The sequence below is a fragment of the Symphalangus syndactylus genome, chromosome 9 (assembly GCF_028878055.3).
Source record: "Symphalangus syndactylus isolate Jambi chromosome 9, NHGRI_mSymSyn1-v2.1_pri, whole genome shotgun sequence".
NCBI lineage: Eukaryota > Metazoa > Chordata > Mammalia > Primates > Hylobatidae > Symphalangus > Symphalangus syndactylus.
This window is the reverse complement of record NC_072431.2, coordinates 60,415,176-60,441,910: the sequence shown is the minus strand read 5'-3', so window position 1 is coordinate 60,441,910 and position 26,735 is coordinate 60,415,176. Positions and strand designations below refer to the sequence as shown.

The following is a 26,735-nucleotide window of genomic DNA, read 5'->3' as shown; positions in this document are numbered from 1 at the left end:
TATTCTTATGTTTATTATTATATTTGTCATTTCTTTCACTCTATTTGAACTTAATTCTGTTGTACATTTATTTATTTATTTAATAGAGATGGAGTCTTGCTAGGTTAGGCCAGGCTGGTCTCAAACTCCTGGCCTCAGATGATCCTCCTGGCTTGGCCTCCCAAAGTGCTGGGACTACAGGCGTGAGCCATCACACCAGCCTACTGTAATTTTATAAAGCCGATGCCTAGTACATAGATTGTTAGTCTTTCATTTATTCTCTAATATGAGCACTCAAGTTATTTCTTTAGAGGATTTTCCTCCCTGAGGACACTTGTCCCCCACTACCAAGAGGTTCTCTGAGCCAGTCTCTCATCCCCTCAACCTTCCACACCACGTCCCTTCTCAGGGAGAGAAGAAAGGACTGGTCAGACTAGTGGAAAGACAGCATTTTCCTAGATGGTATATGCATTACTTTTCTAAAGGGATTGTCTAAATTATTGTTGGACTACAATAAGCTTTAAATTGGACTGCATATTAAGGGTACACCTCCCCCACACCACCCATCAATTTGCTGGGCTTGTGAAACACCCAAAATTAGGCATCATAATCAATCAACCGCTATCTAATTTCAATGTGGGTAGGTGTCAGGTAACAGCCTCACTCATCAACTACGGGCTTGGAGATGAAGTTCTGAGAAAAAGACTGTTCAAGTCCATCCAAGCCCTGGGATGCGGGTGTCCTGCTGGCTGGACCAAGCTATGTGCATGGGGGCTGAATGAGGCAGGAAGAAGATCATAAGAAGAGAGGGGTACTGTTTTGCCCTCTAAAATTTCCAGCCATCACCAACTGCTGTGTCTTCTTTCTATGCTGGTCCCTTTTGATGTCCTGAAATCGCCTCTCTGTCTCTGGCTACAATCTCCCTGGCCTCCTTCATTCACTCACTCCCTGCTCTCGCCCCCAGCTGACGAATTTCCCAAATGGAAGCCCGACCACTTGCTCTAGAGCTCTGGGCCCAGGAACCCAGCCTTCCATATGTAAGGCCCACATCACCTGGGTCCCAAGCGGAACCTACTCTATTTCACGGCCGTATCTCTCCTGTCCCTTCCCCCATGTGTTCCCTGTGACTTAGTAGTTGCAAGAAAATAAAATCCCTGCCAGGCGTGGTGGCTCACATCTGTAACCCCACCACTTTGGGAGGTTGAGGCAGGTGGATCACCTGAGGGCAGGAGATCGAGACCAGCCTGGCCAACATGGTGAAACTGCATCTCTACTAAAAACAGAGAAATTAGCTGGGTGTGGTGGTGCACACCTGCAATCTTACTTGCTCAGGAGGCTGAGACAGGAGAATCACTTGAACTTGGGAGGCGGAGGTTGCAGTGAGACGAGATTGCACCACTGGACTGTAGTCTAGGTGACAGGGCAAGACTCTGTCTCAAAAAAAAAAAAATCTCTAAGACTGTACCAATATGGGCTCTTTCAGGGGCTTTGGAGATGTCTGGTTTCCTTTTCTCATCAGCCTGGTATGATTCCACATTCTGTTTTTCCAGTGGGAGAAGCTAAAGAGGTGAGATTCAATAAATCCGCAAGAACAATATAATTTCTAGTTTTCTAAACATCACTGAATCTTTACACAAAGGGCTGGCAAGGAGTGTCACTCACTTGGGAGCCCAGTCCCCTCTGTGGCTGCTGTTCCCGCTAACAGGTAGCCAGGGCGGACGTCCCAGGTGACTTGCCACCCACGTGCCGTCTGCCAGATGGCTCCGTCCTTCTCTGGAAGGATCCGTTAGAAACCACTTCCTTCTACCGAGCCTAGGCTTGCTCCTCGTGGCTTCTGCCTGATGCTCTGTGTTTCAAGCCTGCGATCAAGTGGCATCCCTGTGCCCCCGCTAGCCTCTCACAAAAGCACCGCACTTATGGCACACACTCATGGCAGTGGCAGCCCTAGACCAGCTCAGGGGACAAGGCGACTTCCTAGAGGGGACGCATGGGCTCCTAAATGCCATGGCACCAAAAACCTGCCTGTTCAACCACACACGGGGCACTTCTGCTGGGAATCCACCACACCTCTGTATATTCTGAGCATAGCTTCCTTTTCCAGGAGGGCTTTCACCAAGGACCCAGTGGAAAATCACATCGCAGAGCACAAAATCTGCACGACGCTGGGTCGGAGCAGCGGGGAAGGCACCATCTGGGCAGCACCTTTTGCCTGGAGCATTTCTTTAACATGAATAAAAAGACCAATTAGCCACGAAGGGTGGCTCAGGACAGAAAATGAATAGAAAAGCTTACCTCTCCTTGGAAACTCTTCAGCAGCGGTGCTACCTGCTTGCGTAAATCCTGGAGCAGGAGGCGGAGGTCAGGAAGCAGCCATTTGAGAAGGAGAAAGAAGGGAAACATTGGTTAAAGCCTCCTAAAAACAGTGCGGCAGTCAGTGCTGATTATCATTATCTAAAGCCAGCCTGGGACCTCACCCATTCCTGCACTCCTAAAACATAAATAATGCCAACTGGTGCTCCAGGATTTAAACTTATTTAAGAATACAACCAGGTGGTTCTTTGTTGTTGTTGTTGTTGAAGGCAGAGTCTCATTCTGTCGACCAGGCTGGAGTGCAGTGGTACAATCCCGGCTCACTGCAACCTCTGCCTCCTGGGCTAGAGTCATCCTCCCACCTCAGACTCCCAAGTAGCTGAGACTACAGGTGTACACCACCATGCCTGGTTAATTTTTGTATTTTCTTGTAGAGATGGGGTTTCATCATGTCGTCCAGGCGAGGGTCAAACTCCTGGGCTTGAGATCCGCCCACCCTAGCATCCCAAAGTGCTGGGATTACAGGAGTGAGCCACCCCATCCGGCCTACAATGATGTTTTACTTCTACTAACTCCTGGTCACATATACCTCATTTTGAATATGCTACAGACTAAAGCTTTTGCTGACGTCAGTCTAAGTGAGATAATTTGCTTAGAATAAAATAGACTAGAATGGGGGGTTTGCCTGGCTGTTTCTGCGATGGAGCTGGGCCACTGCACTGTGTTTTAGCTGCCTCTTTTTTTTTTTTTTTTTTTTTTTTGAGATGGAGTCTCGCTCTGTCACCCAATCTGTAGTGCAGTGGCAAGATCTCAGCTTACTGCAACCTCTGCCTTCTGGGTTTGAGTGATTCTTTCACCTCAGCCTCCCAAGTAGCTGGGACTACAGGTGCCCGCCACCATGCCTGGCTAATGTTTGTATTTGTAGTAGAGACGGGTTTTCGTCATGTTGGCCAAGATGGTCTCGAACTCCTAATCTCAGGTGATCCGCCCACCTTCATCTCCCAAAGTGCTGGGATTACAGGCGTGAGCCACCATGGCCGGCCCTAGCTGCCATTTTAATGCACTGTTAAGTGGGAAATACAGCCTGTTTTGAATCCACATCTGACAGAGTCACAATAAATTTTATCCCATGCCACCAGTGCCCATTTCGAAACACCAGGACATCCCATAGGTGTGTGCTTATGATCTTGTTCAGAGCATTTTATTTAAAATGAAGTAACTGAGAAAGTGCTTCAAATACTTTGAAAAGACTCGACTAAGATAATATCTTATTTACTGAAAGTTTAGGCATTGAAACTATTTTTTTTTTTTTTTTTCTAAGACAGAGTCTCACTCTGTTGCCCAGGCTAGAGTGCAGTGGCGAGATCTCGGCTTACTACAACCTGCACCTCCCAGGTTCAAGTGATTCTCCTGCCTCAGCCTCCTGAGTAGCTGGGATTACAGACGTACGCCACCACGCCCGGCTAATTTTTGTATCTTTAGTACAGATGGGGTTTCACCATGTTGGCCAGGCTGGTCTCAAACTCCTGACCTCAGGTGATCCGCCCACCTCAGCCTCCCAAAGTGCTGGGATTACAGGCGTGAGCCACCGCGCTGGGCCTATATTTTGGTTCATGAAGACTTCTGAGAATCTGAGGAAAGCTACTGACCTTGCCCTTAGAAATAAAACTCTGCAAATTATTTTATCAGGGCCTTCCTATGTAAGGCCTATCAAGATCCCAGATGAAGAAGTCTTCTTATTCTATATCATCATATATAGCCATATGTGCTTATTTATATTTAAACATAACTTAAAGTTAAATAAATTTGGAAAATTCAGTTTCTCAGTTACCCTAGCCACATTTCAAGGATTTGGTAGCCACTTGGCGCTGGTGGCTACTGCTTCCAACCATGCAGACACAGAATTTTTCCATCATCACAGAGGGACCTACAGGACAGGCCTGTACGCAAGTTTTTGTTTTTTTGAGACAGGGTCTTGCTCTGTCACCCAGGTTAGAGTGTAGTGGTGTGATCATAGCTCACTGCAGCCTCAACTTCCTGGGTTCAAGCGATCCTCCCATCTCAGCCTCCCGAGTAGCTGGGACTACAGGTGCACACCATCATGCCTTGCTAATTTTCTTATTTTTTTGTAGAGATAAGGGTCTTGCTATGTTGCCCAGGTTGGTCTTGAATTCCCGGACTCAAGCGATCTGCCTGTCTTCTTCTCCCAAAGTGCTGGGATTACAGGTGTGAACCACTGCGCCTGACCACTGTACCACAAGTTTCTTGACAAATATCACCACATTATTTTGTATTGTGATCCTGTGGAAACATTTGGTCAAGAAGCATTATAATTTCCCTTTAAACTACATACTGTTCCAAAGGATGCATTTCTAAACGTGATACCATCATTTCCTTGGAGAAGTCAATCCTGTTACTTCCTCAACTAGATGATTTTCTATATTTTTACACCAGGCTCCGTGACAAAAAATAATCAGATTCTTTACCAATCTTTTTTTTTTTTTTTTCTCACCTAAGACGGGGTCTGGCTCTGTCACCCAGGCTGGAGTACAGTGGCATGATCTCGGCTCACTGTAACCTCCACCTCCCGGGTTCAAGGGATCCTCTCACCTCAACTTCCCATGTAGCTGGGACCACAGACATGCACTACCACACCCGGCTAGTTTTTGTATTTTTCGTAGAGACAGGGTTTCACCATGTTGCCCAGGCTGGTCTCGAACTCCCAGGTTCAAGCGATATGCCCGCCTTGGTTTCCCAAAGTGCTGTGGATTACAGGTGTGAGCCACCATGTCTGGCCACCAATCTCTTTTTATATAAATAAGGCTATCTGTGGTCAGCACCAATGATAGTCCGCCAGAGATAACCACGTCCTCATAGCTGGTGCCTGTGAATGCGTTAGATTGCAATGGTAAAAGGGGCTTTTGCAGATGGGATTATGTCAGGGATCATGAGTCAGGAGATGATCCTGGATTATCCAGGTGGGCCCGGTGTAATCCCAGGGCTCCTAGTAAGAGACAGGCAGGAGGCTCAGAGTCAGAGGAGATCTGAGGAAGGACGCAGAGGTCGGAATGCTATAGGAATTCGGGCAGCCCGAGACGCTGGAAACCGCCAGGAAACTGATTATCCCCCAGAGCTTCTAATAGGAACACAACGCTGGCTGACACCTTGATTCCAGCCTGGGGAATCCATCCCACTTTGGACTCCTGAACTCGAGCACTGTCAGATGATAAATTTCTGTTGTTTTAAGCCACTCGGCGCATGGCAGGTTGCGACAGCAGCAACAGGAAGCTAACACATCACCGCATTTCACCTCCTATGCTTTTCAGAAAGGTAGAGGACAAAATATAACACAAAGGGTAACAAGGGAAAAGAGGGTGGAAGGCGTAAAGAATGATGGGGGAAAGATTACTGTGATCCCAGCAGGGTCCAGGGAAAATGACCATGGGGCCTGGCACACAGTGGGGACTCAAAAGACATGGAAAGGGTGCATGAGGGAATGAATGGAAGAATAGCTATGGCTGGGCATGCTGGCTCACACCTGTAATCACACTTTGGGAGGCTGAGACAAGTGGATCATCTGAGGTCAGGAGCTCGAGACCAGCCTGGCCAGCATGGCGAAACCCCATCTCTACTCAAAATACAAAAATAAGCTGGGCCTGGTGGTGCATGCCTGTAGTCCAGGCTACTCAGGAGGCTGAGGTGGGAGGATAGCTTAAACCCCGGAGGCAGAGGCTACAGTGAGCTGAGACCGCACCAATGCCCTCTAGCCTGGGTGACAGAGTGAGACTCTCTCTCAAAGAAAAAAACAAAAAAAGGCTTAACAAGGGCCCAGATTCAGAGGGAAAGGAGACAAGCCAGATGAGGTCATGGAATGAGAAAGCTGGTGGGGCTGAGAGATTTCAGATTACAGCAGAGAAATGGAAGAGGGCAGAGCTTGATGGAGGAGAGCAGGGGGCTGGGGGCACAGGGGCAAGGCCAGGCCCTAAATGGCAGTGTGCCTTAGCAGGCATGCTCCCGGGTTACCCCCAACCCTGCCAACCTGGCACAGGGCCAGCCTCATGCAAACACCAGCTCTGAGAAGGACAGGAGATGATACAATTATTTCTATATTCTGTTACAGCATTCCAGAAAGGCAGAAGGGCTATGCCTTTTATAATGTCCTTAAATAAAGCAAACTCTTCTCACCCCATCCATGTATTTTTTTCCCTTTTGAGCATATTCATGTCTCCTAACAGACCTACAAAAATAACCTTTTTGATATTAAAGCTACATGTGTGTTTGTACACACACTCACGCACGCACACATATTTAAAGACAGTTGAAGAAGGAAAAACCACTATATACTCACATGTATCATACACAAACTGATATATATGTACTTCAAGCTGCCAGCCAAAAATCACTCATTCTAATTTCATCTTTGGCAGTTTGCAAAATTCCTGATCCAATTCTGCTGCCTGCAAATATTATTCAGTTTTGTACTAAACTAAGAAGAAAGATACAAAGATGTTCAATTCTGGCCAGGCACGGTGGCTCACGCCTATAGTCCCAGCACACTGGGAGGCTCCCCACCTCAACTCGGGGGGTTGAGGCTGCAGTGAGCCAAGGTCGTGCCATTACACTCCAGCTTGGGTGACAAGAGAGAGACTCTGTCTCAAAAAAGATGCTCAATTCTGACCCACAGAATTCTCCGTCGTCGGTTAGCAAGGACATGATACGATTTACTGTCTTTCTAGAACACAGCACTCTTTGCTGTCTGGACAGCACCAGAAAATGCAGACTCTGCCACTTACTGGTCCTCATGCACACCCGCACAATCCTTCTTTGTGGTCATAAACTGGAAAAAGTGGGGTTCAGGCCGGCCAAAACCACAGTGGAACAAATGATAATGAGGCAGTGAACACATGTTTAAAAACTTTTTTGCGGGGGGCGGGGGGGGAATGGAGTCTTGCTCTGTCACCCAGGCTGGAGTGCAGTGACGTGATCTTGGCTCACTGCAACCTCCACCCCCCAGGTTCAAGCGATTCTCCTGCCTCAGCCTCCCAAGTAGCTGGGACTACAGGTGTGAGCCACCTCGCCCTGATAATTTTTGTACTTTTAGTAGAGACAAGTTTTCACCATGTTGGCCAGGCTGGTCTCGAACTCCTGACCTCAAGTAATCTGCCCACCTCGGCCTCCCAAAGTGCTGGGATTATAGGCTTCAGCCACTGCACCCAGCCATGTTTTAAAACTTAATTACTTCAAGTTACACACTTAATTCAGTTATATACTTAATTCAGGTTTGTCAGTGATGTTTTCACCTTGTTTCCATCCCATCTCATCTATTGGGCAAAAAGCAACAAACATCTTAATGCACAGAAAATTATGTTCTTGAGATAATTCCTATCAGATGTCTTTCGGCGAAAGCCAAAATAGCTCATGTCAACCTCCTCTCCTTTGAGTACACAGCAAATAAATGATGTTTACACAGAGATGTTTCTATGTGGAAGGATTTCCATTATTTTCTTTTTTTTTTTTTGAGACAGTGTCTCGCTCTTCCAGGCTGGAGTGCAGTGGCTCAGTCATAGCTCACTGCAGTCTTGACCTCCCGGGCACGAGCAATCCTCCCATCTCAGCACCCCAAGCAGCTGGAACTAGAGGCATGCGCCACCATGTCCGGCTAAATTTTGCATTTTTTGTAGAGCGGGGGTTTCGCCATGTTGCCCAGGCTGATCTCAAACTCCTAGGCTCAAGTGATCCACCCACCTCGGCCTCCCAGAGTGCTGGGATCACAGGCATGTGCTACTGTGTCTGGCCAGATTTCCATTATTCTCGAAACCGCTGATTCACAACTCAGTTTTTAGGTCAGAGAACCAAACAGCAAAATGCTATTAAGGAATTTTCTAGGTAATGCCAATTGCTGGAGGAGACCATTCTGATGTAAAAGCAAAATAGAGACAAAATCGTCATGCAGTGTTCAATTGCACCTGTAATGTACGAGCGGGAGTTGTAACACACACACTCCTGAGCCCTCTCTGGAAGTCTCTGCTCCATCTTAGGGCCTCGTGCTCCCAATTCCCATGAGCTCTCTTCCACTCCCCATATCCCAGAGTTGCGTGCCAGGGACCCAGAGCTGGTGACACGCTGAGCTGCTGCACGGAGGTTCACCTCTGTCTGCAGGAGCGAGAGGGTCACTGGAATCAGCACAAACACAATGCACACACAGAAGAAGGCTGTGAATTACAAACACATCTCCAAAGTCATCAAGTCATTTCTATTTTTAAAATATCTGGGCCGGAGGTGGTGGCTCACACCTATATTCCCAGCACTTTGGGAAGTTGAGGTGGGCAGATCACCTGAGGTCAGGAGTTGGAGACCAGCCTGACCAACATGGAGAAACCCCATCTCTACTAACAAAAAATACAAAATTAGGTGGGCATGGTGGTGCATGCCTATAATCCCAGCTACTCAGAAGGGTGAGGCAGGAGAATCGCTTCAACCCAGGAAGAGCAGGTTGCGGTGAGCCGAGATTGCACCATTGCACTCCAGCCTGGGCAACAACAGCGAAACTCCATCTAGAAAAAAAAGAGAGAGAGAGAAAAAAAAGTATCTGGTAACTCACACCTGTAATCCCAGCACTTTGGGAGGCCAAGGCAGGAGGATTGCTTGAGCCCAGGCATTCGGGACCAGCTTGGGCAACATGGTGAAACCCCAGCTCTAGAAAAAATACAAAAATGAGTGAGTATGGTGGTGCAGGCTTGTAGTCCTACCTACTTTGGAGGCTGAGGCAGAGGATGGCTTGAGCCTAGGTATTTGGGATGGCAGTGAGCTATGACTGTGCCACTGTAATCCAGCCTGGGTGACTCTGTCTCCAAATGGAAAAAAAAAAAAAAAAAAAAAAAAAAAATCTGATAATCTGGGTTTTTCTGGATGTCTTTTTCACTCTACAGTAACCGGGATACTTTTCTGGGAAATAACCCTGACTGCATTTAAGAGGTGCAACATCTCTTGGTGGTACCCCATCCTGTACAGTGACAGCTCAGGGGTGGGATCCTTTCTCCTTTGGTGACAATGTAGTCTTTCCAAGAGCACTGGGACAGGGTGGGGGTAGTGAGGGGCTGAACTGGGTCACTTCTGAAAGATTTGATTCTGACTCTCGCCAGGTTGTTGCCAATGGTGCTAGAGGTGGGGACCCTTAGGGACTTGGCCCTGTGGCTTGGCCTGTTGTCACCTTCTGTTCCAGATCTCCCCCACCTGGGGTAATTCTCTGCTCTGGCCTCTCCCCTTTCCTCTGGTCTTAGCTCACTTTGTAATTTCTTTTTTTTTTCCAAACGGAGTTTCGCTCTTGTCGCCCAGGCTGGTATGCAGTGGTGCGATCTCAGCTCACTGCAACCTCTGCCTCCTGGGTTCAAGCAATTCTCCTGCCTCAGCTTCCCAAGTAGTTGGGATTACAGGCGCCCACCACCATGCCCAGCTAATTTTTGTATTTTTAGTACAGACGGGGTTTCACCATGTTGGCCAGGCTGGTCTTGAACTCCTGTCAAGGGATCCACCTGCCTTGGCCTCCTAAGTGTTGGGATTACAGGCGTGAGCCACCACGCCTGACCCCAATGTCTTTTATAAGGTCCTGGTAGCACCAATGAGAGAACAGTAATTACTAATAAAAGAAAAAATGTTCTTAGTATTTATTTTCCTGGATGTCATGTAAGATAGCTGTAAGTTTCCCTTATCAATGTATACAAGAGCTCAGACCAGGTATGGAGTCTTTAAAAACAAGACAATATATATTATATGATATGTGGACTGTAGACCTCAACTTTAAATCCAGTTCAGTGAAAAATGAAGTTTCTTTTGTTCCAGGATACTGAAACCGTCACTTCCCATCTCATCTGAAGATGAACCACATAACCATCAACGCGGCATCGTTCCTCTGGTTACTTTTATAGATGAACACATATTCCTTCCAGTCTTTGTGATAGAAAAGGGTAATTTTAAATGGCATTGAAACTCAAGTATTAAATAAAAAATATCTTTCTATACAACAGCAGACAGTAAGTATGTCCTGGCAATTTCTCAAAGATTTTAGTTCACAGGTTTGAGAAAAATTCCATTAGCTTTAATTATTTATCAGCAGTCAATTTAGATTACTGTTCTTGACCTATTTTTACAGTGTATAGGCCACCCAGCAATGAAATAAATGAATAGTCTTTTTCTACAATGGCTGATTTTCTGAAATAAAAGAAATCTGGTTTAAAGGAGGAATGAAACCCCAAACATGTAATTACCACAATATATAACCCGCCACGCTGCTTGTGTAGTTGGATAAAATGCACATCTTTGTGAGTTTTTGGGTTATTAAATAAGATTATCTTGAAAGGGATAAACTCACTCCTGCTATAATTTCTTCCCATTTAAATGTCTTTGAGCCATTTAAAACACGTTCCGTGTCCTGGCAGAGTCTCCAATGCTGATGTGGTGGCTTTCGCGTGGTACCTGGTACAACTCCACCATGGGAAGGGCTGGCTTTGGGGGACTGGTGGGATCGGGAACTGAGATGAGGGTGCAGGATTTCAACATAGCGTGCCTGCTGGTAAGCAGCGAGGGGTACTCTGAAGCTGCAGGCGGGGACCCCTGAGTTCCCGAGCAAGAGGGGATCTGCAAGACTTGTCTGATGATGAGACCAGGCATGGTGGCTCATGCCTGTAATCCCAGCACTTTGGGAGGCCAAGCAGGTGGATCACATGAGGGCAGGAGTTCAAGATGGTGAAACCTCGACTCTACTAAAAATAGAAAAATTAGCCAGACGTGGTGGCATGTGCCTGTAATCCCAGCTACTCCGAAGGCCGAGGCAGAATTGCTTGAACCCGGGAGGCGGAGGCTGCAGTGAGATTGTGCCACTGCACTCCAGCCTGGGCAACAGAATGAGACTATGTCTCAAAAAACAAACAAAAAAAGACTTGTCTGATGTTGAAAAGTGGGGTGTGTTTTGGGGGGGGGGGGGCGGTTATCTAAGTGGTAATGCCTGAATGTGGACCGAGGAGGATAAAGGCTGAGGATGGTGCAAAGGACTCAGAGGAAGGGCAGATTCGAACTGCACAGAGGCCATGATCTGGCAGCACGTGGCCATGGCTCAGGGTTATGGTGGATGGAGCCTGGATGCCTATGCCACTAAGCCAGCGATCCTCAAAGCAGGGTCTGGGGACTCCCGGCTCCCCAGATCCTTTCATGGATCCACAAGGTCAAAACTACTCTTGTTACTTGCCTTTTCCTCGCCTTCTCCGGCAAGTGTACAGTGGAGTTTTCCAGATGGCTGCGATGTGTGATGATAGCCTCACTCTGACACCAGTGGCTCGTGTGTTTGTGTGTTCCTGTGCTTTGCAGACTCCTCAGCTTTCATGTCTAACACAGTCAATACTGAGAGATACAGCACACACACGCACGCACGGACGCACGCAGCACACAAGCTCTCCGGAGTCCCCAATTTTAAGAGACTGAAACTTTGAGAAATGGTTGCACTAAGGCTTCTTCTGGTCTCAGAGCTGAGAACTGCTCATTGTCAAGGGAAAGGCTGTTTGTCCACTCTGAGATCCTGTATGTGGCCTCAGGGGCAGCTCAGACAGGACAGCCAGAGCCTTGTTGGCATCTGGGGATCAGACACCCCAGTGAGAGGGGCGTGCAAGCGCCAGCTCCAGTAGCCTGGGCTGGATCTGCCCTGCCCAGTCTCCAAAGCCATGTGTCCTGGGTTAGCCCACCTGGCATAGGAATTTCCTGCAGGACTGTCCTCGTGGCCAGGGGATCAGTGGTAGGAAATGGGAGAAGCCAAATTCAGGCTCCATTGGTTAATTCTCTTAAATAAGTCTGATTTGACTCTAGGTCTGATTTCAAAATATTCTTCCAGGTCCCTTTCTGAATAACTGCTCATGTCGAAACCTCTGACTGGGCACAGTGGCTCACACCTGTAATCCCAGCACGTTGGGAGGCCCAGACAGGAGGATTGTTTGAGGCCAGGAGTTCAAGACCAGTCTGGGCAATATAGGGAGACTCCTGCTCTACAAAAAATTTCTAAAAAAAATTACCCAGGCACAGTGGCAAGTGCCTACAGTGCGAGCTACTCGGGAGGGTGAGGTGGGAGGATCGCTTGAGCCCAGGAGGTTGAGGCTACAGTGAGCTATAATCATGCCACTGTACTCCAGCCTGGGTGACAGAGCAAGACTTCATCTCAAAAATAAACAAATCTCTAGTTATATTTCAGAACTTTGAAAATACATCTGTGATTTACTGATGTATCTATACATCAATAGATTTGGAATTTGTCAAAGAGAGGAACCACATGTTTTTCTGAGCCAGAGTCTCGCTCTGTTGCCCAGGCTGGAGTGCAGTGGTATGATCTTGGCTTACTGCAACCTCTGCCTCCCAGGCTCAAGCGATTCTCATGCCTCAGCCTCCTAAGTAGCTGGGATTACAGGTGTGTGTCACCATACCTGGCTAATTTTTGTATTTTTTAGTAGAGATGGGGTTTCTCCATATTGGCCAGGCTGGTCTGAAACTCCTGACCTCAGGTGATCCACCCATCTCAGCCTACCAAAGCGCTGGGTTACGGGCATGAGCCACCACGTCTGGCCCACATATTATATTTTAATTTATTCAAAAACCATTTGAGCATTAACTACCAGCAGTGAATGAGACAATCACAGTCCCTGCCCTCAGGGAGCTTATGTTCTAGCCAGAATGGTGAGGCCTCAATTTCTAGGAGACATTTGAGGAGATGTACATTCCTCCGTTCTATTCCTGGGCCAAAGGATGGTGCTAGGTTCAGGGCAGACACTCAGTGAATACTTATGGATTGAATGAATGAAGAGATGCTCTTCCCAGACTCATCACCAAGCTCACTTTTTCACTTTTTTTTTTTTTTTTTTTTTTGAGATGGAGTCTCCCTGTGTCGCCCAGGCCAGAGTGCGGTGGCGCGATCTTGGCTTACTGCAACCTCCACCTCCCGGGTTCAAGCAATTCTCCTGCCTCAATCTCCTGAGAAGCTGGGAGTATGGGCGCCCACCACCACGTCAGGCTAATTTTTGCATTTTTAGTAGAGACAAGGTTTCACCATGTTGGTGAGGCTGGTCTCAAACTCCTGACCTCGGGTGATCTACCCGCCTCAGCCTCCCAAAGTGCTGGGATTACAGGCATGAGCCACCATGCCCAGCCCAAGCTAACATTTTGTGGACACTGCTGCAAAGGGGACTCCTGTGCTAGACAGGGATGGACCCCAAAGGTACCATTTCACCCCAGGACTCTCTGAAACCAACTGGGACGTGTGACTCCGACTTTTGCCACTGTGTCATTTATTCCAGATCTTATGCCCTGCTAACATTTAGACAAACGGGCTGTTTAAAATCAGAACGCAGATGAATCCTTTCTCTTAGTACTTTCAGGAGTCTATCCGTAAGAATAATGGGAGATGTAGGCAGAGATTTATGCACAAGAATGTTCAGCATGAGTTTAGAACAGAGAACAACTGGGAACAATGTGGATTCCGACACCAGGGGAGTACTTATGACGGAATTCTGCTAAAGCAATACAATCGCATATTAGGTAGTCAGTATAATTCTTTGTAAGAAACGAGGTCTCGCTCTGTCGTCCAGGCTGGAGTGCAGGGGCAGGCTCACTGTAGCCTGGAGTATCATTATTTTTTGAAGAACAGCAAAGACTTGGAATGAGGCACGTGACTTCCATTTATTCGACAGATGTTTGTTGAGTGGCTATTTTGGGCCTTCCGGCCCTGTTTCAGGGGCTCCTTCAATCATGAGCAGAGACCACAGGCTGCTGTGCCTCCTGGGCTTCTGTTATGTGGCAGGTGAGACATGAGTCAAATCACTACCAGCACGGATGACACTTATCTGTGGCCGGTGCTGCAGAAGGGGCACGTGGAGCAAAGGGAGTTTAAGAGGCAAACCTGGCCGGGCACAGGGGCATGTGCCTATAATCCCAGCACTTTGGGAGGTTAAGGTGAGAGGACTGCTTGAGCTCTGGAGCTCAACACCAGCCTGGGCAACACAACCAGAAAATCAAAAAAATTAGCTGGGTGTGGTGGCATGAGCCTGTAGTCCCAGCTACTTGGGAGGCTAAGGGAGGATTGCTTGAGCCTGGGAGGTCGAGACCGGCCTGGGCAACAGAGCAAGATCCCATCACTACAAAAAATTTTTAAATTTTTAAAAAGTAGCCACGTGTAGTGGCATGTGCCTGTAATCCCAGCTGCTTGGGAGTGAGGTGGGAGGACTGCTTGAGCCTAGGAGGTCATGGCTGCAATGAGTCGTAATTGCGCCACCACACTCCAGCCTGGTGACAGAGTGAGACCCTGCTTCCAAAAAAAGAAAAAGAAAAAAAGAGGCAGACCTGACCCTAGACAGCAGAGAAGGCTCCTTTGGGGAAGGAGCACGTGAACTCAGATCTGGACGATGCACAGGGGGCGGATGAGTGAAAGGAGCCACCAACTTTTATAAAGCATGTTTACAGTCTGACCCCAACATGACAACAACGAATCTCACACACATATAAGCATTTGGATACCACCACCAGGAAAGACATCAGTATGAAATGGGAGATGTTTCTAAGTGAACACAATTATGGCTTTTCTTTTTCCTTTGTCTTTAAATAAATTGTATCATTTTGGCTGGACACGGTGGCTCACGCCTGTAATCCCAGCACTTTGGGAGGCTGAAGCGGGTAGATCACCTGAGGTCAGGAGTTTGAGACCAGCCTGGCCAACACGGTGAAACCCCGTCTCTACTTAAAATATAAAAATTAGCTGGGCATGGTGGTGTGTGCCTGTAGTCTGAGCTACTTGGGAGGCTGAGGCAGGAGAATTGCGTGAACCTGGGAGGCGGAGGTTGCAGTGAGCCGAGATCACACCACTGCACTCCAGCCTGGGTGACAGTGTGAGACTCTATCCCAAAAATAAAATAAAATCAGATCTCAGGCACTCTCCTTTCGCAGTTCCAGTTTGATTTTGTTTCTCCGCCTGGATGCCTGACTTCACGTTTATTCATCGCTTGTGTGCAACTAGTTTACCTAAAATTAAGCGGCTTGGAAAAGACATCCTTTCGTCTTAGGTTCATAATCAGCACATATTGTTTATTAATATTTACTAGCTTCACAGAGCTGCTCAGAGGAATAATTAATAATGAACGATGGGTAAATCTACCTGCAGACACAAAGCATGGTGTATATGCTTTCCGGGACACTCATTCAAACTCACACATGGACACGGAGGCAGGGATCTTGGCAAGGCACCTGGTAACCCATGTGCAGCCAGAAAGAAAGATCTAAGCGGTAACCTCACAATTTTTAGATGCTTTTTTTTTTTTTTTTGGTGGTCGGGGGATACTACAGAGCCACTGGCATCGAAAATGCAGCCCATAATTTCTTAATTTCTAAATGGAATTATTTATACCATACAGATAGCAACCAAGCCTAAGCAACATGTAACTTAGGGGGCAACTAGGGAATTTAAACCTTTGAAACTAGATTTTATGTTTAAAGACGCTCAGCGGCTTCCCAACGGATTATCCCAACCTAGCAGGCGAAGGAGAAACAAAAACTTCCAAGCAAAGAAAGGCTTCCTGGCCCTCCCCGACTTTAGCAACCCTGATGGCAGAGCAGCACGTGGCTAGGAAGGGGACCTAACGTCACTGCAGCCAAGAAAGTCCGTTCAAGGGCACCAAAGAAGCAGCAACTTAGTTTCATCCAGTTTTATCCAGCAGGTCCCAACCCTTGGAGACCCCAGAGGGCTCTGCAGAGGAGTGTATCTAAAAAGAAGTCTAATTTGTATCGATCTCTATGCCCAACTTTGCAATTCTCAGGATGCGTGCTGTTTTAAAATGAGCACATTACACAGGAAATTCTGGGCGGGAAATGGTGGCTGTGTTGTGGGAGTGAGTGGTGGCCATACCGAGTACCCCTTATGTCTGTCTTTTGAGATACTATGAATGTAGCTTCTAAAAGGTGTGTCTAACAGCAACCTGCTGCGAAGGCCACAGAGATCGGTCTCTTGTGAGGTTGCTGCCCAGGAGAGTTCCAGGGACCTGAACAGAGATAGGCACAGTTTAGAAGCTGCTGGACCTGAAGGATACACACGGCTCAGTACTTGTTTTGCACCCTGTCCCTGGAAATGGAGCCACAAACTGCAACTTACTCAATAACAGATTAAAATGAAAAACAGGCTGGGCATGTTGATACATGCCTGTAATCCCAGCACTTTGGGAGGCTGAGGTGGGAGGACTGCTTGAGCCCAGGAGTTCGAGACCAGCCTTGGGCAACATGGCAAGACCCTATCTCTACAAAAAATACAAAAATTAGCCAGGCGTGGTGGCGTGTGCCTATGGTCCCAGCTACTCAGGAGGCTGAGATAGAAGGATGGCTTGAGCCCAGAGAGGTCGAGGCTGCAGTGATCCGTGACTGTGCCACTGCACTCCAGCCTGGGAGACAGAACAAGCCCTTTCTCAAAAAAATAATAAAATGAAATGAGAAGAGTTTGCATATGAGTCAATCAGTCAAGACAGCAGAGAACCCTCTATTTCCGGAGTGACTAGCCACAGAAAATACGCTGTATACGTGAGCTTGGATCTATGGAAAATTGTTGATGCTTAGAGAATTATTATGTGTTTGGTCAATAACTGCCTTTTGAATACTTCCGGAATTCCTCTAAGCAACCTTTCTCAGGCCTGTTCCCAAATAGTGACTTTCACGCGGTCCTGGAATTTTCTTCTGAATACACAACATGGCTTCTTTGTAATGAAACAATTTAGGAAAGAAATACAGTTGAAGACATTCTATATCTCTTGGCTGGAGCTGCTGGCCCTGGTAGATGAATCATAGAAGTCCATAAATGTCGAGCAAATTTGCACAGACTTTTCTTTTACTACCATATATGGCAAATATAGATCTATTTATCTCCAACCATCTTGACATTAGCTTCGGCGATTTTTGTACCTTATTGTCTTTCTTACAAATTTCTCTTGATCTACGTACGTCTCAGCCATACAAGACAGCATGTCCAAGGACAGTAATGTCATTCACAACCCTGGGACGGTGCCTTTTTTTTTTTTGGTATGACAGCAGAATGGCAGAATGTTTAAACTAGTAAGTATCAGAGGTAGATCAAAGTACCTAGCTATTTACATTCTTGCTACATCTTAGTGAACACCACAGGGCCGTAAGGATTACCGCAAGAATTTCACCTGAACAAGTTTTCTCCCCCAAGGAATTAGGTGTTTCTTATCACCCATTTGGGAATCAGCTGAAAAACCGTGGTTGGTGCTGACTGCTTTTGATATATTCCTTAAAGAGATGAATACTGAAAATATTTTCAGGATTCTAAAAGCTGACTTGCTGGGAAATTCCATGACTGGCTAAGATGATTTAAGAATTCTCTGGGGGAAATGCTTGCTTCATTCATTCATTCATTCATTCCTTCCTTCCTTCCTTCATTAAATTTTTACTTAGAGACGGAGATACAAAGATGGACAGCCCCCCTGCCCCCCACTCTCCAGGACACAGAGTGGACACGGGAATGTATACCTTCTGGAAGCAGCCAGGGCCATCTCTTCATGACGCCGGGCAGTACCTTCAAAGAGTCCAGCCAGAGAGGACGCTGGGGAAAGTAGAGTGACTAGTCTGTCTTCTGCTTTCATTATCATATTCCCCCATGTGACAAGTACAAAATCTTCAGCTACAACCTTTAAAAGCTACTGAAGGCCAGGCATGGTGACTCACGCTTGTAACCCTAGCACTTTGGGAGGCCAAGCCGGGTGCATCACTTGAGGTCATGAGTTCGAGACCAGCCTGGCTAACATGGTGAAACCTCGTTTCTACTAAAAATACAAAAATTAGCCAGGCGTGGTGGCACGTGCCTATAGTCCCAGCTACTTGGGAGGCTGAGACCTGAGAATTGCTTCAACCCGGGAGGCGGAGGTTGCAGTGAGCTGAGATCGCACCACTGCATTCCAGCCTAGGCAACAGAGTGAGACCCCGTCTCTTAAAGAAAAATTCTAAATAAATAAAATACATTTTTTAAAAAAAGCAAATCCTGTGAAATCAACAATATGGCAGTCTATGTTTAAAACCTAATTGGGTGAAATTATTTTAGAATACCCTTTCAAAGAGTCCTTTCTGTAGTGCAAAATTATCTGAAATAAATAAATAAATTCAAGTGTCAACCAGCATGGCCAACATGGTGAAACCCCGTCTCTACTAAAAATACAAAAATTAGCCAGGTGTGGTGGCGGGTGCCTGTAATTCCAGCTACTTGGGAGGCTGAGGTTGGAGAATCGCTTGAACCCAGTGACCAGAGATTGCACCATTGCACTCCAGCCTGGGTGACAAGACTGAAACTCCATCTCAAAATAAAAAAATAAATTCAAGTGTCTAAGTAAGATAATAAAAATCCTCTCACCCTGCTGCCGAAAATGAGAGGGGTGTACCTCCATGTCCTGCCCTGGTTAGGCACCAACTCCACTGGGTAGTTCTCCCACCCACAGGGAGTTAACAAAAAAAGGCAGAAGGCCAGGTGCGGTGGCTCATGTCTGTAATCTCAGCACTTTGGGAGGCCAAGGTGGGCAGGTCACCTGAGGTCAGGAGTTCAAGACCAGCCTTGCCAACACGGTGAAACCCATCTCTACCAAAAACACAAAATTAGCTGGGCATGGTGGCGCATGCCTGTAATCCCAGCTACTTGGGAGGCTGAGGCAGGAGAATCACTTGAACCCAGGAGGAAAAATAAATAAATAAGCAAGCAAGCAAGCAAGCAGAAAAGACCATGTTTGTCTCCAAAATCCCATCACCAGAGTATGAGAATAGCAAAACTGAAGAGAACGGCATTGGTGGTCTCGGGGAAGGGGCTGTAGGGCCTGAGCAGCTCCTGCCAGGCAGAGGATCACGAAATCCAAACGTGTCCTCCTCCAAATGCCCACTGCACTCTCAGTGCTGGGCTTGGCCATAATTTGGTGTGAATGCTTCGAGACTCACACCAAATCCTTAGCATGGATACACCATACAATGATATATCTGGAGACAGCTTACCCGAACAAAGAGACCGTCAATAACAATATTATTTTACTTTTTTTTTTGTTTTTCTGAGATGGAGTTTTGCTCTTGTTGCCCAGGCTGGAGTGCAATGGCGTGATCTTGGCTCACTGCAACCTCTGCCTCCCGGGTTCAAGTGATTCTCCTGCTTCAGCCTCCTGAGTAGCTGGGATTACAGGCATGTGCCACCATGCCCGGCTAATTTTTTGTATTTTTAGTAGAGATGGGGTTTCTCCATGTTGGTCAGGCTGGTCTCAAACTCTCTACCTCAGGTGATCCGCCCACCTTGGCCTCCCAACGTGCTGGGACTACAGGCATGAGCCACCGCGCCTGGCCAATATAATTTTACTTTTATAAAATGATATCCACACTTTCGGCTTAGACACAAAGCACAATCAGCATCTTTCAGCGTGGTCCTCATGCCCACCGGCAGAACTCCTTCACTGAGTTTCCTGAATCTCTTTTAGACACCCCTTCATCCTATAAATGTGCCACACATGCGTGTGACATGTCCCTATGCACATAGACACATATTAACTTAAATATGCACACACACATACAAACCAGTAACAGACAATGTCATCTCTACTTACTTCCCTTTCCGGGAAGCTACAGGTATGTACATCACCTGTATGTTGTCTGATATGAAAGAGATGCCCAATCACGAATTCCATGATACAGATTTAAGAGATGCTATGCATGATCCACTCGATGAATCTCCCTTTCTTATGTAAGCACATATGCAAGTCAGTTTTTTTTGAGACAGATTCTTTTTGTTCTGTTGCCCAGGCTGGAGTACAGTGGTATGATCTCAGCTCACTGCAACCTCCACCTCCGGGTTCAAGTGATTCTCCTGCTTCAGCCTTCTGAGTAGCTGCGGCTACAGGCGCTCACCACCAGGCCTGGCTAATTTTTGTATTATTTAGTAGAGACGGGGTTTCACCATGTTGGCCAAGCTGGTCTCGAACTCCTGACCTCAGGTGATCTGCCCACCCCCGCCTCCCAAAGTGCTAGGATTACAGGCACGAGCCACCGTGCCCAGCTGCACCCTTGCTGTTTCACATCATGGACTCTAGCACCGGCAGCAAGGGAGGCCGCCCACCTCACTCTTTCTTTTTTAAGAAGTCTGCTGTTCTGAGAGGTCAGAGCAACCTTTCTTTCGTTTTCAAGCTCCCTGTATGTGCTGGAGAAGCTGTCTTTATAGGTTTTAACATGTACCAACCAGAGATTAAGCTAAGTGAGGCACGCCAGTCACGAAGGCTCACTGAAATTATGCCTGCTAATCTTTTAAATGGCAAGAACGTTAGGCAGCACAAAAGGAATGTTAGTAATTCCAAAGCTTTTACCCAACTGAGGAGGTTTAAATTTACAGGAACATGTACTAGAGATAAAGAAGTCCAAGGCCGTTGGCCAACCTGTCTGCCACGCTGGTGTGCAGAAGGGCAGAAGATTGTGTAAGGAGAGAGAAGGGGTGGAGGCTGGAAGATGGGCGGAGGGCCAGGATTTAAGACCTGGCATGGGCCTGAACTCACCTGAATCATTTTACTTGTAGAAAGAGGCTACAGGTTGGGTGCAGTGGTTCATGCCTGGAATCTCAGCACTTTGGGAAGCCAAGGTGGGAGGATCACTTGGGGTCAGGAGTTCGAGACCAGCCCGAGCAACATAGCAAGATCTCACCTCTAAAAGAGAAGCTGGGTTCCCTGGTTTGGACTGAGCAATTTCTTTGGCCTTCTTAGAAATGAGCCGCTTTGCAGCCTCACACAGCCTTTCTTCAGTGTGTACATTAGGGTGCTGTGCGGCCCAGGTGAGGGGTGTCACCTGGCCACATCCATGGAGGGATCCTAACACCATCATTTGTGCGGTCAGCCTCATGACAGCCACTCCACTGTGCTTGCTTCTAGATGCTTCCAAACAGCCCTTCAGGTATGGAATCATCCCTGTCGTGTAAATAGGACATGTGGAACTCCCAGAGGTTGTACATTGCACCTGAGGCCATTTGGCTACAATCCAAACTCTGGGTGCGGCTGGCGCCAAAGCTGCTACGCCACGCTGCCTTCTAAGCTGCATTTCATCTGGAACCGCTGTGGCTGGCGGGCCGAGCCTCTGAACACTGCAATTCAGGTTAATCACGCAGACCTGCTGGAGCACGCGGGGCCGAGGGTTCCCTGTACCTCCCTTCTCGCCCCTGATGTATGGATCTCTGACCTCACTACTGGCAGGCCTGAACTGCCATGAGTTATCAAGAACCTGAGAGGCCTCTGATCTGCTCCACCCACATCTGTGCCCACCAGGAAAAACAAAAATCCTGATAAAAGACCTGGGGTGCGCGTCAGGATTCACCATGACTGTGCTGTGGTCTCGCCTCCTGAGGAGCTATTTTGTTCATCATAAGTAGGCAGTTTGACAACTGCTCCATGTTCAGGCCCTATACCCCGTGTCCTGTCCTAGTCAAGGTCAGGGAAGGAAAGGTGCCTTGTCCCCAGGCATGTGGGTCCCCAGCAGAGCAGGACAGGCTGAGGCCCTGGGGTTCTTGGGCTCTTTTGGTTGGGGGCTGAACGCTGGTCATATTCCGACCTCTAGAGAGGGCAGAGGAGGACAGACACACACTCTGCACCTCAGGGATTACACGAGGAGAATAAAGACACGCACACGACCGAAATACCAGGCAGGAAATGAAATGTGCCGAAAGACAGGCGCAGCTAGCCTACGACGGGGGCCCAAGGAATGAAAATCCCTCTTTGCTGGGCTGGGGGCACCTGAACTGGGTGACATTTGCACACAGAGGGGCGAGTAGAGGTGGGGGGGGCTTTCTAGAAAGAGACAAGACACAAACAGGGGGAAAAAAGAGGAGATGCAGAGATACAAACAAGGTGAAGCTGATGGAGTAAGACAGGGGAGAGGGGGCCAGCAGGGACAGGCTCCCAGATCACCAAAGCCTCTAGAAGAACCCAGACATGGCCTGAGAGGCGGGTGGACAGCCACCAACCACGCAAAAGGTAGTACACAGAGACCAGACCAGGGTCTGCTTCAGGAAGGTGACTCCTGCTAAAGGACGGGCCAGAGGGGAAAGCCTGGAGATGGAAGATACCAGCTGGGAAATACAAGTTTGGACAAAGGTAACAGAACCAGAGGTGGTGCCTGTAATCCCGGCACTTTGGGAGGCCAAGGCAGGTTGATCACCTGAGGTCAGGAGTTCGAGATCAGCCTGACCAACATGGTAAAACCCTGCCTCTACTAAAAATACAAAAATTAGACGGGTGTGGTGGCGGGTGCCTGTAGTCCCAGCTACTCAGGAGGCTGAGACAGTAGAATCGCTTGAACCCAGGAGGCGGAGGTTGCAGTGAGCCGAGATCGCACCACTGCACTCCAGCCTGGGTGACAGAGCGAGACTCCATCTCAAAAACAAAAAAACAAAAAAACAAAAAAACAACAAAAAAAAACACCAGAGGTGGGTGGTGGTGAGGGTCGGGGGAGGAGGAAGACAATGTTCCCCAGAATTAAAATAAACTGGACTTGGCAAGCAGACTGATGGGAACAGAAGAGAGTGGGGCTTTGTAGAAGTTTAGGGCCCAGGTGAGGGTGAGGGTGAGGGTGGCAGCCCCTGCCACGAGCCAGACAGGAGGGGCACAGGCCAGGAACTGATCCGGTGGTGAAGATGATGAGAAATCCATGCTGGGAAATACCCGGAGCTGGCAGGACTTCCACAGAGGACCCAGGCCCTGGCACCCACGGGCGGAGGGTGGGAGGTGAGGAGGTTCTGTGGCCAGGGCCCTTGGAAATGTCCCCTTAACAGAAGAGGGGAAGAGAACAGAAAGGCTGCAACAACTAAAAACTAAAAGGGGAAAAAGGCTGAGACCTGTGGAAGAGCCAAGGGCCTCAGTGAGCGAGTGGTCTGATCTGAGAATGAACTGAGGGATTCAAAGTCAGAGAGGGCCATGGCTTAGGTACAGGAGGCCGAGGCTGCAGTGAGCCAGGATCGCGCCTGCACTCCAGCCTGCGCGACAGAGCGAGACCCTGTTTCAAAAATTCAATCAGTAAAAAATGAAATACAAACAAAATAAAAATTCAGAGGGCCATCAGTGAAGACCTCGGGGCATCTCGGCTCCGTGTGTGGGGTCTGTTCCTTGGATGAGGCCAGCAGCAAAGATGAGGAGAGATCCACCCCGAGGTAGCTCACGGAGAGCCACTGCCAAGTGGAGGAGGAGGCCCGCGCTGGCGAAATCTACAAGAAATACACTTTTGTGTGGGAAATCTAAGAAGCAAGGGCTTTCCACTGCATCCCGGCCTGCACCGTGGTGGGCAAGGATGGCTTCTTGCTCCTCTCGCACGCTCAGCATGGTGCAGCCCCTTGCACCCTTGGCAGTGACACCTGATGCCTCCAGTGGTTTTATTCCACATCTGCCCATCACAAACTGTTCTAGATTAAATCAGTTTCTGAAGATGACAGCCCAAACCCATTCACCAATAACCTTATTTTCCCTAAAAGAAAAATTCATTCTAGGGCGGGGCACGGTGGATCACGCCTGTAATCCCAGCACTTTGGAAGGCCGAGGTGGGTGGATTGCCTGAGGTCAGGAGTTCGAGACCAGCCTGGCCAACATAGTGAAACCCCGTCTCTACTAAACATACAAAAATTAGCCAGGCGTGGTGGCACGCTCCTGTAATCCCAGTTACTCGGGAGGCTGAGGCATGAGAATTGCTTGAACCCGGGAGGCGGAGGTTGCAGTGAGCTGATATCGTGCCATTTCACTCTAGCCTGAGTGACAGCGCGAGACTCTGTCTCAAAGAAAAAAAAGGAAAGAAAAGAAAAAAAATCCATTCTACCGAGATGTGATAAAAACTGGCATTCCAGAGTTGTCCTTCGAGGGAGCACTGAGGCATGGTCAGCAGAGAGCCTGACGAGGCTTCCCTGTTCAAAGAGTAACTAGACCATCAGCCTGGCCATTAAAAGGCAGGTTTCCAACTGGAGGCTCCAAAGTGAAAGAGACCGACTTCCGAGCCAGTGAACCCCACGGGTCTTTTTCTCTTTACTCCCAGCTTAAAAGGAGGGAGGTTCTGAAGGGAAACCCCAGGCAGCTTTCTTTCTGAATGGCTGCAGCCCCACCGGGGTCCTCCTACTTCCTCCCTAGGGTCTGCAACTAAGAACGACAGACTTCAACCTCGGCAGCCTTAGCTTTCCAAGCAGATCTTCTGTCGGCTTCCAAAACAAACCAGTTTCTCTGGCCAACCTCATCTACATGGCCGCTCGCTCCTCGTGACTTTTCTCTTTGGACCCTCTGCTTTGGTAAAAGCAAAGGGTTTTAGGCTTTTTATCCTGGAATGCTAATGAGGTGCTCTTACTTCATTGAAAGGGCCTAAGAGGAGATACACTACTTATGCCTCCAGAAGCAGGTTCCCGGAAGGATGTGATCTTTCCAGGTCTTCCCAGAGGCTGAGCTGCTAACTGTGTCCCTGAGAGCCCCAGCCTCAGCAGGTGGAGTACAGAGAGGAGGGGAACCCAGCATCAGTGGGGTGAAGCTTTAGGAATCACGCAGTCAGGAAAACTAGCCTCAAGAAGAAAGAGGCCAGGCGCAGTGGCTCACGTCTATAACCCCAAGCACTGTGGGAGGCCGAGGCAGGAGGATCACTTGAGGACAGGAGTTTGAGACCAGCCTGGGAAAGATAAGGAGACCATCATCTCTGCAAAAATAAAAAAATTTAGCCAGGTGCAGTGGTGCACACCTGTGGTTCCAGCTACTTGGGAGGCTGAGGTGGGAGCATCGCTTGAGCCCAGAAGCTCAAGGCTGCAGTGGAGCTATGATCGCGCTACTCCACCCCAGCCTGGATGATGGAGCAAGACCCTGTCTCAACAAAACAAAACAAAACCAGGCTGGTCTCGAACTCCTGGCCTCAGGTAATGTGCCTGCCTCAGCCTCCCGAAGTGCTGGGATTACAGGCGTGAGCCACCGTGCCCAGCCCAGTGGAGATTTTTTAATGCATCTCTAGAGTTTTCCCGGAATTCCTTTCCGACTCTATCGAAAGCCAAGTTCTCTGTGACACAGCAAAACCCCCGACTCCCAGGTACTTCTGGGTAGAAGCTGACAGAGCCTGAACAACAGGCAGGAGAGGGACCTGAACAGGGGGACGACCTGCAGGCCCCTGCCTGCAACAGCAGCAGATGCTCTCTCCCAGGGGTCAGCAAGCCACGGCGAGCCGGCCAAAACCAGCCAGCTGCTGGGATTTTTATGGCCCATGAGCTAAGAATGGTTTTTACACTTTTAAATGGTTGCATTTAAAGTGGTTATATAAGTGCCTACATGATATCCTGATTTTGCCTCTTTCTCCGTCAAGACTAACATATGTAGCACCAGGCTCTTTTAGAGAAAGTGTGTGGACCCCTGATCAATTCCCTTGTTTCTTGGCCTCTCTACTTGCTGCACTGAGTACCTGTCCAGGTGTGTGGCCCTGTGAGGATGGCTGCTTCACATCCCAGGAATCAGGCCACATGGAAGGAACCAGGCTCGGTGGTCAGGACACCAGAGCCCAAGTCTTAGCCCCATCCCTCTCCAAGGCAGGCATAACTCCCAAGCCTCAGTTTCTCCACCTGGGAAGGACTCTAGCTCAATGGTGCCTGTGAATATCAACTGAGATGTGGGATAGGAATATATTTCTTAAAAGCCCAGAACACTCTTGGAATGAAAGTTTATTGTGATTTACAAGTTATCAGCCAAATTTATTTTCTTTATGTTGAAACCCAACATTCTTTCCCAGTCCACATAAATCAAGTATGTGGGAGGAGGGGGATTTGATCCACTGCCAAACACATGAACTAAGCCATCCGACCCGTGCTCCCAGGCTCCAATTCCACCGCCAGGTCAGGGCAACCTCTTCATTCTAGGTCACTTTCCTTTGTACCTGATTATACCTGGCTGGGCCAGAGGAGGAGCAGCTGCCCCAGTCTCACGCTAAAAACCAGCGGTGTTTGGACCCGTAAGGAAGGCTGCTTGGCGTCGCAAATCAAGCCATGTGGTAACAGCTGGGCTCTGGGGCAGGACACCGAAGCCCTGTCTTTCAGCCCCATCGGGTGAGGACAGCTCATCTGGTCCACCTTGTGCCACCGGGAAAATCTTTCCCACTGCATCCAGGTGCAGGTAAAGGAAGACAAAAAAGTTAAGCTGTATTTTTTAGGAAACTCAGAACAACTAAACATCTTTATAAAATTTATACATGTATACATACAGTTTGTAGAGACAGGGGTCTCACTATGTTGCCCAGGCTGGTTCTGAACCCCTGGCCTCAAGTGATCCTCCCACCTTGGTCTCCCAAAGTGGTGGGATTACAGGCCCAGCCTAGAACTAAACACCTTATAACATGAAGCAAACTGTGGACTGTGAGTATTCAAGGAGATGGTG

General features: G+C 48.2%; 1 protein-coding gene across 9 annotated transcripts in view; it reads right to left on the bottom strand.

The window, feature by feature from the left end:
* CUX1 (cut like homeobox 1) overlaps positions 1 to 26,735 on the bottom strand; it is a 465,511-nt gene that overhangs the window by 252,498 nt on the left and 186,278 nt on the right. For 7 of the 9 annotated variants that reach the window (XM_055292664.2, XM_055292665.2, XM_055292668.2 and 4 more), the window contains one exon: positions 2,272 to 2,319. The exons of 1 other annotated variant lie outside the window; for it this stretch is intronic. In XM_055292664.2, the coding sequence (XP_055148639.1) occupies positions 2,272 to 2,319 (48 nt within the window). Of the gene's footprint in view, positions 1 to 2,271; positions 2,320 to 8,892; positions 8,986 to 26,735 lie in introns of all 9 variants that reach the window. One more of the 9 variants, XM_063646291.1, reaches the window with a different exon arrangement.